General features: G+C 42.0%; 1 protein-coding gene across 4 annotated transcripts in view; it reads left to right on the top strand.

Annotated features, from left to right (window-relative positions):
- Positions 1-14,281, top strand: part of dgcr2 (DiGeorge syndrome critical region gene 2) — a 93,103-nt gene that overhangs the window by 25,493 nt on the left and 53,329 nt on the right. For all 4 annotated transcript variants that reach the window (XM_088000244.1, XM_088000242.1, XM_088000243.1 and 1 more), the window contains exon 3: positions 12,067-12,189. In XM_088000244.1, coding sequence (XP_087856370.1) covers positions 12,067-12,189 — 123 coding nt within the window. The remainder of the gene's footprint in view (positions 1-12,066; positions 12,190-14,281) is intronic.

Here is a 14,281-nt window from a genome sequence, read left to right as displayed (position 1 = left end):
AAAATCTATATAAATGATTTGGGTGAGAGCTTTGAGTGCATGTCAGTTGAATTTGCTAATGACACCAAGGTAGGCATGAAGTTAAATTGTCAAGAGGAGATAGTGAATTCTGCAAAGGGATATAAATCAAGTGTGTGAGTAGAAAAAAATTGACAGATGGAATTTATAACTTGGGTGAACTTGTCTATTTTAGCAGGAAGAATTAAAAAAACAGCATTTTGTTTAAACAGGGCAGTGGTTTTCAGCCAATGTGCTGTGAGAATTGCCTCACTGTGCCATAAAAGTTTGTATAAAGTTAAGGAAATTCTAAAACAAGAACAGAAATTGCTGAAAAAACGCAACAAGTCTGGCAGCATCTAAATGAAAGGCAGAGTGAATGGTTCTGGTTTAGTGACCTTTCTTCAGAACTGCTGGTAGCTAGGAAAACGTTGGTTTATATGCTGGCGCTGGGGGAGAGGGGAATGAGGAAATTAGAAGTGGCGATAGAGCCCAGCGAGAGCAAAACAGTTGGCCAGACAAAGGAATTGGTAAGGGTCAGCCTGGGAGAATGAATAGCTGCTAATGGGGACCAAGCTGCCCCAGAGAGAATGGTCTCTGTGAAAGGCTGTCCCTCCCTTGTCAGCCTTGCATGTGGACGCTCCCTCCAAGACACCTTGGTCCATTCCCAACATCTCTCCACACCCCCATGACACCATCCCATTGTAATTGCAGAAGGTGTAACACCTGCCTGTTTACTTCCTCCCTCCACATTATCCAAGGCCCCAAACCTACCTTTCAGGTGAAGCAGTGATAAACATACTCTTTACTCAATGTAATCTGCTGTACTTGCTGCTCACAATGGCCTCCTCTATGCTGGAGAGATGAAGCGCAAACTGGGTGAATTTCAGAACACTTACGTTCTATCTGCAAAAGTGACACTGAACTTCCTGTTGCCTGCCATTTCAATACACTACTGTGTTCCCTGGCCAAAATCTCTATCTTGGCCTTGCTATAGTGATCCAGCAAAGTTCAGTGCAAGCTGGAAGAATAACACTCATTTTCTGCTTGGGAACCCTGCAACCTTCTGGAATCAACATTGAATTCAATAATTTTAGGGCCTGAGCACCACCACCCACATTCTTACCCCAAACCGCATGCATCAGGCCTTATCACATGATCTGCTACCACATCCAATCATTTATCAGCACTAACAGTCCCCATTAGCAGTTATTCGTTATCGTAGTCTGACATTTACCCCTTCCTTGCTCTGCTCAACTGTTTTTTCTTTGTATTATTTTCTTCTTCCTTCTACCCCCACCCTTTCTCCAGCACGTGTACCAACCTAACTTAGTGAATTGCAATTCACTCTACTTTCTGTTTTGTGGTGATTCATAGTCACAAAGATATACAGCACGGAAACAGACCCTTTGATCCAACTTGTCCATGCCGACCAGTTATCCTAACTTAATCTAGTCCCATTTGAAAACGTTGCCCCTTAGGTCCCTTTAATATCTTTCCCCTCTCACCCTAAACCCATGCTTTCTAATTCTGGGACCTCCCCTCACCACCCCCACCCCATGGAAAAGACCTTGTCAATTTACCCTATCTATGCTCCTCATGATTTTATAAATCTCTATAAGATCACTCTTCAACCTGCATGTAAAACAGCCCAGTGTATTCAGCCTTTCCTTATAGCTCAAATCCTCCAACCCTGGGAACATCCTTGTAAATCTTGTCTGAACCCTTTCAAGTTTCACACAATTCTTCCAATAGGAAGGAGACCAGAATTGCATGCAATATTCCAAAAGTAGTCTAACCAATGTCCTGTACAGCCACAACATGACCTCTCAACTCCTGTACTCAATGCTCTGACCAATAAAGGAAAGCATACCAAATGCCGCCTTCACTATCCTATCTAGCTGCAACTCCACTTTCAAGGAACTGTGAACCTTCACTCCAAGGTCTATTCGTTCAGCAACATTCCCCAGGACCTTACCATTAATTGTATAAGTTCTGCTCTGATTTAGTTTTCCAAAATGCAGCACCTCACATTTATCTAAATTAAACTCCACCTGCCACTCCTCAGTCCATTGGCCCATCTAATCATGATCCGTTTGTACTTTGAGATAACCTCCTTTGTGTCCACTACACCTCCAATATTGGTTTCGTCTGCAAACCTACTATGCCTCCTATGTTCACATCAAATCATTTTATATAAAATGATGAAAAGTAGTGGACCGGGCACCACTCCTTTGTTGAGTTTCAATTAAGTAACATTTCAGTGCAATGTGTGGAATAGACTTGGGGCTATGAATTGTTAGAAATAGTTGAATTGAACAAAGTTTGAAAACACATTGTTGTGAAATGTGAAACGTTCATGCATTTTTTTCCCCTTTAGCTTTTTGTATGTACTATGTTGCGAACCTGGGTAATCTGACAGGAGAAAATTGGGGCTGTATGAGCAGCTCCCTTGTTTTAAGTGTTGAAGCTGATTTCCTCTTTGTTTTATAAGCTGTTGCATTTTTATTGGAACTTTGGAAAAAGATCAAAACAAGATATTTTAAAACAAAGGGAGAGGGAGTACTACATGATCAATGAACCTACACAGCTAGCTGACCAGAAAGTGAACATTCACAGCCTACAGCCTCCGCTGTTAGTTTCAAGTATCTCTGGACATCTGAGTTAGGTGTAAGAACAATAAAGCAGCAAAAGTCAGAGCTGACTTTGGAGACCTCCTTATCAGGAGCTCCTCTCACAGGGGAACAGCTAAATGGCTTATTAAGTCTAATCACAATGTTTGTTTGTAAATCAATAATAGTGAGTGTATCTATTTTATTGAGATCTGTCTCTGGATTAACCCGTTTTTTGAAAATATAAAACATACGTACCAAGTTACCCTATAACAATGTTTTTTAGAGCAGTAAGAGTAAGCAATGTTTTTAAGCAGTGCTATTTTATGGGTCTGTAGATTAAGGTGCAAAGATGGTTGATGGGTTACCTCTGGAAAAGGTAGGGGGATAGGCAGGTAGGAAAAAGTGAGGACTGCAGATACTGGAGACCAGAGTTGAAAAATGTGGTGCTGGAAAAACACAGCAGGCCAGGCAGCATCTGAGGAGCAGGAGAATCGGCGTTTAGGGCATAAGCCCTTCAGGGTAGGCAGATAGTGCAGGAGTCTCCTGTGGCAATACCTGATCTCAAACAAATATGCTGTTTTGGGACATGTAAGTGACGCTGAACTCTCAAGGGAATGTGGCACTGACAGCCAAATTTCTGAGACTGGCTGTACTGTAACGACGGATTCCAAGAGATTAATTGTGATAGGGCGCACTCTAGTCAGAGGAGCAGACAGGTATTTCTCTTGCTGGCCTCAAGAAATCAGAATGGTGTGTTGCCTCCTGGATGCCAGGGGTCAAGGATGTCTATCCAGAGAGAGAGTGAGAAAAGGGATCAGTGAGAGGCTGGTGCAGTTGGGAAAAGGAGGAAGTCAAATAGTCAAGGCAGGCAGGAGCAGAGCAGAGAATGAGAGAAGACTGATAAATTAAACTGCATTTATTTCAGTGCAAGAGGCCTGACAGTTAAGGCACAGAGCTCAAGGCATGGTTGGGAACATGGGATTGGGGTATCATAGCTAAGACAGAGACATGGCTCAGGGATAGACAGGACTAAACAGTTTAATGTTCCAAGGTAGGGTGGTATAGGAAGGATAAAAAGGGAGCCAATTGAGGAGGGTGAGCAATGTTTTTGATTAGGGATAAGATTATGGCAATACTCGGAGCATGTTGCAGGGAGTACATCCGTGGAAATTATTTGGGTGGAAATGAGAAATAAGAAAGGGATGATCACCTCATTGGGATTGTACTATAGACCCCAATCATCCGTGGGAAAATGACAAGCATAATTGTACAAAGACCCCAGTTATCAGTAAGAATAATAGGGTGGTAATAGTAGGGGATTTTAGCTTTCCAGACAGAGACTGGAACTGCCATAGTGTTAAGTGCTTGGATGGAGAGGAATTGTTAAGTGTGCACAAGAAAATTTTCTTATTGAGTATGTGAATGTAGAAAAGGAGCAAAACTTGGAAATAAGGCTGGGCAAGTGACTGAGGTGTCAGTGGTGGAGCACTTTGGAGTCAGTGATCATAATTCTGTTAGTTTTAAAATAGTTATGGAACAGAATAGACCAGATCTAAACATTGAAGTTCTAAATTGGAGGAAGGCCAATTTTGACGGTATTCGGTAAGAACTTTTAAAAGTAGATTGGGGGTAGATGTTTGCAGGTAAAGGTATGGTTGGCAAGTTGGAAGCCTTCAAAAATTAGATAGCGAGAGTCAGGAATAGTATGTTCCTGTTAGGGTGAAGGGCAAGGCTGGTAGATGTAGGGAGTGCTGGATGACTAGAGGGGTTCTGGTCAAGAAAATGAAGGAAGCAAATGTCAGGTATAGACAGCAGGGATCAAATGAATCCCTAGAAGAGTATAAAGGCAGTAGGAGCAGACTTGTGAGGGAAATCAGGGGGGCAAAGAAGGGTCATGAGATAGCTTTGGCAAATAGAGTTAAAGAGAATCAAAATGGTTTTTACAAATACATTAAGGACAAAAGAGTAACTTGGGAGAGAATTGGGGCCCTGTAAAGATCAGTAAGGCTGCCTATATGTTGAACCGTAGGAGATGGGAGGAGATACTAAATGAGTATTTTGTCAGTGTTTACAGTCTAGAAGGTTATGGAAGCGAGAGAACTTGGGGAAATAAGTAGTGATATCTTGAAAAGTGTCCATATTACAGAGGAGGTGGTGCTGGACATCATAAAGTTCATTTAAGGTGGACAAGTCCCCGGGACCTGATCAGATGTACCCTTGAATTTTGTGGGAAGCTAGGGGAGTGATTGCTGGACCCATTGCTGAGATATTTGTATCATCAATTGCCACAGGTGAGGCATCTGGAGGTTGGCTAATTTAGTGTCATTATTTAAGAAACGTGGTAAGGCAAAGCCAGGGAACTAAAAACCGTGAGCCTGCCATCTGTGGTGGGTAAGTTGTTGGAGGGGATTCTGAGGGAAAGATTTTGCATGTGTTTGGAAAGGCAAGAACTGCTTTTGTGTGTGGGAAATCATGTCTCACTAACTAAATTAAGTTTTTGAAGAAGTGACGAAGAGGGATGATAGCTGAGCAGTAGACGTTGTCTATATGGACTTCAGTAAGGTGTTTGATAAGGTTCCGCATTGTAGACTGGTTAGTAAGGTTAGATCACATGGAATACAGGGAGAACTGGCCATTTGGATACAAAATTAGCCAGAAGGTAGGAGACAGGGTGGTGGCGGGTGGAGGTTGCTTTTCGGACTGGAGGCCTGTGACCAACGGTGTGCTGCAGGGATCGGTATTGGGTCTGCTGCTTTTTGTCATTTATATAAATGGTTTGGATGTGAATATAGGAGCGTTGGTTAGCAAATTTGCGGATGACACCAAAATTGTCGGTGTAGCGGACAGCAAAGAAGGTTATGTCAGAGTATAACAGGACCTTGATCAGATGAGTCAAGGAGTGGCAGATGGAGTTTGATTTAGATAAATGTGATTAGATAAAGGCAAATCAGGGCAGGACTTATATACTTAATGATAAGATCCTGAGGAGCGTTGCTGAACAAAGAGACCTTGGAGTGCAGGTTCACAGTTCCTTGAAAGTGGAGTTGCAGGTAGACAGGATAGTGAAGAAGGTGTTTGATATGCTTTCCTTTATTGGTCAGAGCATTGAGTATGGGAGTTGGGAGGTCATGCTGCTACTATACAGGATGTTGGTTAGGCCACTTTTGGAATACTGCATCCAATTCTGGTCTCCTTGCTATAGGGAAGACATTGTGAAGCTTGAAAAGGTTCCAAAAAGATTTGTAAGCATGTTGCCAGGGTTTGAGCTTTCAGGAGAAGCTGAATAGGCTGAGGCTATTTTCCCTGGAGCATCACAGATTGAGAGGTGACTTTAAGAGGTTTATAAAATCATGAGAGGCATGGAAGTGGGGAATAACCAAGATCTTTTTCCCAGGCCAGGGCAGTCCAAAACTAGAGGGCATAGATTTAAAGTGAGAGGGGAAAAAAAATTTAAAAGGGAGCGATGGGGAAACATTTTTGCCAGAGGATGGTGCGTGTATGAAATGAGCTGCCAGAAGTAGTGGTGGAGGGCTGGTACAACATTTAGAATCTAGATGGATATATGAATAGGAAGTGTTTAGAGGGATAGAGGCCATCCTGGCAAATGGGGCTAGATTAACTTAGTATATCTGGTCAGCATGGACGAGTTAGGTCAAAGGGTCTGCTTTCTGTGCTGGGTTACTATCTACTTCTATTAGGTGAGCCCCCAACCTCTGACACTCGAGCAACAATAATCCAAATTTACCCAAGCCCTCCTCACGGCTAATACACTCCAATCCAGGTAATGTCCTGGTAAACCTCTTTTGCACCCTCTCCAAAGCCTCCATGTCGTTTCTATCGTCTGGCACCCGGAACTGTGCACAACACTCCAAATGTGATCTGACTAAAGTCAACATGATTTGCCCACTTTTTTACTCAATGTTGTGATTTATGAATGTAAGCATGCCCTTCTCCCCTGTCCATTTGTGTTGCCACTTTCTGGGAGCTATGGACTTGGATCCGAGGATCCCTCTGTACGTCGGTGCTCCTAATGACCTTGACATTAACTGTATACTTGCCTCATTCAAAATGCATCACCTCACATTTGCCCAAATTAAACTCCACCTGTCCTTTTTCCCCCAACTTTCCAGCTGATTCTGCTTCATCCTTTGATATCCTTACTCACTATCCACAACTACCAATTTTCATGTCATCTGCAAACTTGATTAATCAGGCAACTGACATTTTCATTCAAATCAAGTTATATACATAACAAACAACAGCACTGATCTTGCAGAACACCACTGGTCACAGATGTCCAGTGAGAAAAGCACCCCTCAGCAACTACCCTCTATCACCAAACCAATTTTGTATCCAACTTTCCAGCTTGACATGGATTCTTCGTGATTTGATTTTCTGGACCAGCCTACCATCAGTACCTTGTCAAATGCTTTAGTAAAGTCCATGTAGACAACATCACTGTCCAGCCCACATCAATCAGCTTCTTCACTTGGTCAATCATGTTCGTGAGACAAAACCTCTCCTGCATAAAGACTTGCCGACTATCTCTAATATGTCTATTTTTCTATAAATGCAAGTAAATCCCGTCCCAAAGAATCTTCTCCAAAAATTTCCTTACCACTGATGGTAGGCTCACTAGTCTATGATTTCCTGGATTATTCCTTATGCCCTTTTTAAATAAAGATTGATCACTGGCTGTTCTTCAGTCTTCTGGGAAATCGCCTGTGACTCAAGCTAATACCAAGATCTCTGTCAAGGCCTCAGCAATCTCCTCCCTTCAGGATGTGGTAGAGCATTTAGAAAATAGCAATTGTAACATAATTCAGTTTCATACTAAGTTGATAAAGATCAGTCAGTTATTAAAATTAGCTCACCTATCTATCTAGTATTGATAGTATCCTTGTAAATCTTGTTTTGCACCCTTTCCAGTTTAATAATATTCCTCCCTATAGTAGCGTGATCAGAATTGTACGCTGTACTCCAAATGTGGCCTTACCAATGTCTTTTATGTTGCTGTAACATGAGTCCCAACTCCTGTGCTCAGTACTCTGACTGATGAAGGAAAGTGAGCCAAACACCTCCTTCACCTGTCCACCCGTGATGCCACTGTCAAGGAACTGTGTACCTGCATCACTGTTTCTCAGTTCAGCAACACTTCCTAAGGCCCTACCATTAACTATGTAAGTCCTGTCCTGGTTTAGACTTGTCAAAATATCTTGCCAAAATGCAAACCTCGTATGTATCTGAATTAAACTCCATTAGCCATTTCTTGGCCCATTAGCCAAATTGATCAAAACCTCATTTGTACTCTTAGGTACTCTTCTTCACTGTCCACTATACCACCAATTTTGGTGTCATCCGCTAACCATGTCTCCTATATTCCGATCCAAATCATTTCTATAAATGACAAACAATGTTGGACCCAGTACCGATCCTTGTAGCACACTGCTGGTCACAGCCTCCAGTATGAACAACAGCCCTCTATAACCACCCTGTGTCTCCTGTGGTCAAGCCGATTTTAAATCCAATTTGCTAGCTCTCCCTGGATCCCATGTGATCTAACCTTATTAGCTATTCATCCACGTAGAATCTTGTTGAAGGCCTTGGTAAAGTCCATGTTGATATCATCTACTGCTCTGTCTTTATCTATCTTGATCAAGAGTTTTGAAAGATATGCATAGGCTGTATAGCTGGAGTCTCTTTCCCAGGGTGGAAATGTCAAAAATTTGGGGACAAAAAGTTTATGGTTCGAGGAGGTATATTTAAAGGGAATGTGCAAGGAACGTTTGTCACACAGGTGTTGGGAATGAGCTGGCAGGGGAGGTGGTAGAAGCAGATATGATAGCAAAGTTTGAAAGTAGTTTAGACGGGCACATGTACAGGCGGAGAATAGAGGAATATGAACCGTGTGCAGGCAGATGGGATTAGTTTAGAATAGTGTCAAGGTCAACACAGGCATGGTGGGCCAAAGGGCATGTTCTGTGCTGTGCTGATGTAAAGTTAGTATGTCATAAAGTTAGAATGTTATGAAGTTAGCACAAACAACAAATCATAGGGCGGCACGATGAGTCAGTGATTAGCACTGCTGCCTCACAGAGTCAGGAATCTGGGTTTGATTCCAGCCTTAAGCGACTGTGTGGAGTTTTCACATTCTCCCCGTGTCTGTGTGGGTTTCCTCTGGGTGCTCCGGTTTAGTCCCACAATCCATAGATATGCAGGTTAGATAAATTGGCCACGCTAAATTGCCCATCATGTTTGGGGATGTGTAGGTTAATTGCATTTGTCAGGGGTAAAATATAGAGTGGTAGGGGAATGGGTCTGGGTGAGTTACTCTTCGGAGGGTCAGTGTGGACTTGTTGGCCACGGCCTGTTTCCACACTGTAGAGATTCTATGATTCTGCGATCAGGTAGAAAAATTGAATTTTGTCATTTGGTGTAAGGGGAATGGGACACATAAGCAGGAAGTTTTACGCAACTGTATGGGGAATTTGACTGCATCTAGACTACTGTGAACAGTTTTGGTTGTCTTACGATAGAGCTTTCGAAGCAATTCTGATAAGGTTCACTTGATTCATTCATTGAATGAAAGGATTATGTTTCAAAGAAATGATTTGGAGATGCTGGTGTTGGACTGGGGTGTACAAAGTTAAAAATTATACAACACCAGATTATTATCCAACAGGTCTATTTGGAAGTACTAGCTTTTGGACCGCTGCTCCTTCATCAGGTGGGGGTTGTGGAGTATAAGATCATAAGACACCGAATTATAGCAAAATCTTACAGTGTGATGTAACTGAAATTATATATTGAAAACAACCTGGATTGTTTGTTAAGTCTCCCATCTTTTAGAATGAACATGTTGGTTTTGGTTCTTTTATGTGTAAATCGCAAAACCTTTTTAAAAGTTACATTCTCAAGTGATCTTTAACAATTAGTGTCATGTTAGCCCAGATAATGCATTGAAGGTATGAGGTGCCCAATGTGAGACTGTCTGTGCTACAATGGTCAGATTGATTCTAATTTTAAAAAACGGATTTACAGAATCTTACATGGATTCATGCAATTTTTGAGCAAAATAAAACTTAATTCTGCACGTACAAATTAACTCCACAAATTTATATGTGTGCGCATCTGGTTTTATGTGGAGTTTGGTTATGAGTGTGAGTGTGTGTGAGTGAGAATGTAAAGGGGTATAAGTCTGTGAGAGGGTGCATGAGAGAGTGTGGAAGTATATGTGTGAACATATGAAAGAGGGTCTGCGTGAATCTGTGTGTGTGTGTTGCAGAGGAGTTACCTGTAGTGTGACATGAACTCAAGGTCCCAGTTGAGGCCATCCCCATGGGTACCGAACTTGGCTATCAGCCTTTGCTTGGCCACTTTGTGTTGCTGCCGGTCCCAAAGTCCGCCTTAGAGGATAGTCACCCAAAGGTCCGAGATCGAAAGCCCCAGACTGCTGAAGTGTTCTCCAACTGGGAGGGAACATTCCTGTCTGTTGATTGTTGTGCGGTGTCCATTCATCCGTTACTGTAGCCTCTGCTTCATCTCGCCAATGTACCATGCCTCAGGGCATGCTTGCCTGCAGCGCACGAGGTAGATCACGTTGGCTGAGTTGCATGAGTACCTGAGTCACTGATTTACTCAAGTTCGTGGATGCCCTGAGGCATGCTACTTTGGCGAGACCAAGCAGAGACTATGGCAATGGATGAATGGACACCACACAGCAATGTGTTCCCTCCCAGACAGAGAACACTTCAGCAGTGCGGGACATTTGACCTCAGACCTTCAGGTGACCATCTTCCAAGGTGGACCTCGGGACAGGTGACAACAAAAAGTGGCCGAGCAGAGGCTGATAGCAAAGTTTGGTACCCATGGGGATGGCCTCAACCGGGACCTTGGGTTCATGTTACACGACCCCACTGCACTATATACACAGACAGACAGACACCGTCAAACACTCTAACACACACACTCACCTACAGACACATCACACAGACCCTCTCTCATACGCTCACACAGACTCCCACACGCACCCTCTCACAGACTTTATACCCCTTTACACTCTCTCACAGGTACTCCTAACCACCACCCTCACACACACACTCAAGTATAAGTTTGTGGGGTGAATTTATACTTGCAGAATTACATTTTATTTTGCTCAAAAACTACATGAATGCATGTAAGATACTGTAAGTCTGTATTTTAGATTAGAATCAATCTGACCATTGTAGCTCAGACAGTCTCGCACAGGGCAGCTCACACCTTCAATGCATTATCTGGGCCAACATGACACTAATTGTTAAAGTTCACTTGAGAATGTAACTTTTTAAAAGTTTTGCGATTTACACATGAAAGAACCGAAACCAACATGTTCATTCTAAAAGATGGGAGACCTAACAAACAATCCAGGTCGTTTTCAATATATAATTTCAGTTCCACCACACTAAAATTTTGCTATAAATTCTTTGTCTTACGATCTTATACTCCACAACCACCTGATGAAGGGGCAGTGATCTGAGAGCTAGTGCTTCCAAATAAACCTGTTGAACATTAACCTGGCGTTGTGTGATTTTTAACTTCTTTCCAAAGAAAGGTTGGACAGGTTGCCCTTTGTTCAGTGGAGCAAAAGAATGAGAGGTGATCTTATCAAAATGCTTAAGGCCTTGAGGGAATTGGTTGGGGTGGAGTTCCAGAGAATGATTCCTCTTGTAGAAGAGTCTAAAACTTAAAAGCATTATTTAAGAATAAGTAGTTCTACTTTTAAGACAGAGGCTTTGCTAGTTTTTTTTTTGTTTCCCCCTCAAAACAGTATATAAATGTGAAATTCTTTTCCCTAGAAAGCAATGAAATATGTTCAAGGCTGACTCATGTTTTTGCTAGACAAAGGAATCAATGGTTATGGGGAGCAGGTGGAGAATGGAACTGATCCCACAACCAGATATACTGTGATCTTATTGAATGGTGAAGCAGACATTAAGTGGTCAGATGGCCTGCTCCTACATTTGTACGAATATTAGAAGTTTAAAGGGTATTGCTGATGGAATTTCTATTGCAAAGTAGGAAGGAAAAATCAGTAGAGACATTGTCTTAAAATAGATAGATGAGCCTTTGTGGATAATAGCTCTTTGGTACCAGCATCTTTGTTTCTAATAAACTCTCATATCTCTTTGAATAGTAAAACTACTTCGCAATGCAGGGCATCTTGAGTGCCAGATGAATTTAGGATATATCCAGGCTTTAGAAACCTCTAGCATCTAGCTGGCCTCCCCACTGGGCCCCGAGCCTCCTTTTTTGTTTTCAGTTCTCACTGTTTGAAATTTCTTTTTCAGTTACTGTGTATGGAGTATATCTTTTTTCATCATTTAAATTTCTATTATGAAGAGGCACCTCTGACAACATTTCACTGAAGTAGTGGGAGGAGATACTTGTTAACAGAGTATTGTTCTGCCTTCCACAGAGCTGCGCTGTACGCCTGGACAGTTTGCGTGTAATACTGGAACAATTCAGTGTATCCCTCTGACTTGGCACTGTGATGGCTGGCAGACCTGTGAAGATGGCAGTGATGAACTGGATTGTCCAGGTACAGTATAAGCTGAGAGATTGTATTTTGTGATTTGGATCTAGAATTCTCTCCTGTATGATTTTTTTTGTTGTGTATACACTTGTGAGCTAAGTTGAGGTTTAAGGACTGCTTTGACCATATGTTTGCATTTCTCACTTCTGATTTCCTTTCCTCGTGCAATCAAAGATCTGCCTTCTGATCAGTGTTCCTGAGAGTCATGGGAAACCTGAAAAAGTTCCAGGCCTTTTCAAAATAAACCATAATTGTTGAAAAGTCAATGAATTTTTAAAGTTGGGTGAAGGTTGTCCTGAATTTGGGTGGAATTCCAACCCCTCGCAATATTTTTCCAAAGTCTATCTAATCCTCTCCAGAAGGTTTATATTCTATCTGCCATGTTCTGCTGACTCAGAAGGCCAGTCCAAATCCTTCTGAAATGGCTTCCCATCTTGCTTACAACACATTCCTGATTAACTTTGTATCATTTGCAAATGTGAAAATATTGTACTTTGTTCCCAAGACCAAATCATTAATGTCTAGTGTACAGTGAATACAACTGGGGAACTGGAATCAGAAATTGCTGTGGAGGGATTTGACAGACTAGCTTACTAGGAAACATGGCTCAAACCAGAGAAGGACAGGATACTTAACATCCTGAATTATAAAACTTTTAGTAGAAGATGAGTGGGTAAAAAAGAAGTGTAACAGTCTTGGTCAAAGATTTTTCCAAAGTCTATCTAATCCTCTCCAGAAGGTTTATATTCTATCTGCCATGTTCTGCTGACTCAGAAGGCCAGTCCAAATCCTTCTGAAATGGCTTCCCATCTTGCTTACAACACATTCCTGATTAACTTTGTATCATTTGCAAATGTGAAAATATTGTACTTTGTTCCCAAGACCAAATCATTAATGTCTAGTATCATTACCCTTGAACAAGTGCTATTCCTGAATTAGAATCTACATGATTTGGAGGTATGAAACAGGAAGGGAGCAGTGATCTTGTTGGATATTTATTACAGACCTCCAAATGGTAGGGAGAAAGTAAAAGAGAGCACTGTCCTGCAAATTTTCATAATAAGTCTATAAGCAAGGTTGTGATAGCTGGTAATTTCAATTACCCCTGGCTAGGTTGGAAAAGAGTTAGAGGGGCACAGACGTGGAGAAATTCCTGCAACGTGCAGGAGAATTTTCTGGAACTGTATGTTTCCAGTCATACCAAGAAAGGAACTGTTCTGGATCTAGTCTTAATCTGTGAAGAGAAAGCAGACTTAATGTTTCAGATCCAGTGCCCATTCCTCAGAACTGAGCTTTTCTTGCAACTTCTATTTTTGTTTCTAATCATCATTTCAACATTGTTGACAAGAGGACTGTGAATGAGAGGAGGAGAAACTTCTCAGAGTTTTTAGGATTTGGAATGCACTGACTGGGAGATTGGTGGGCAGATTCCTTAGGAGGTTTCAAAAGATATATAGCTGGATATATAGAATAGAACAGTAAAGCCCAGGAATGGACCCTTTGGCCCATGATGTTGGGCTGACCATAATGCCAAATCCCATCTGTCTGCCTTGGGTCCATGTCCTTCCATGTATATTCATGTGCTGATCTAAAACTCTCTCAAACACCCCTATTGTCTCTGTCTCCACCATCACCACCCCTAACAGCAAGATCCTGACTCTTGCCACCCTCTGTTTTTAAAAAAAAAACTTGCCCCTCACATCTCCATTGAACTTGCCCCATCACACCTTAAAAGCATGTCCTCTAGTATTAGGGAAAAAGGTTCTGACTGTCTGCCCTATCTGTGCATCTCATAAATTTATAGATTTCTATCATGTCTCCCCTCAGCCTCCACTGCTTTAGGAAAAGCAGCCTAAGGTTTTCTAGTCTCTCTCCTTGTAGCTCATTCCCTCCAATCCAGGCAGCATCCTGATGAACCAGGCAGCACATCCTTCCTGTAATGTGGCAACCACAATTGAATGCAGTACTACAGGTGTGGTCTAACCAAAGTCTTACAAAGCTGCAGGATGACATCCTGACTCTTTTACTCAGTTCTCTGACCAGTAAAGGCAAGTATGATATATGCCTTCTTTACCACTCTACCTGCTTGCGTGATCAT

This window comes from Chiloscyllium plagiosum, unplaced genomic scaffold (assembly GCF_037043375.1).
Source record: "Chiloscyllium plagiosum isolate Xiang-an unplaced genomic scaffold, Cpla_swu_hap1 HiC_scaffold_24, whole genome shotgun sequence".
Taxonomy (NCBI): domain Eukaryota; kingdom Metazoa; phylum Chordata; class Chondrichthyes; order Orectolobiformes; family Hemiscylliidae; genus Chiloscyllium; species Chiloscyllium plagiosum.
This window is presented reverse-complemented; position numbering and strand designations above follow the sequence as displayed.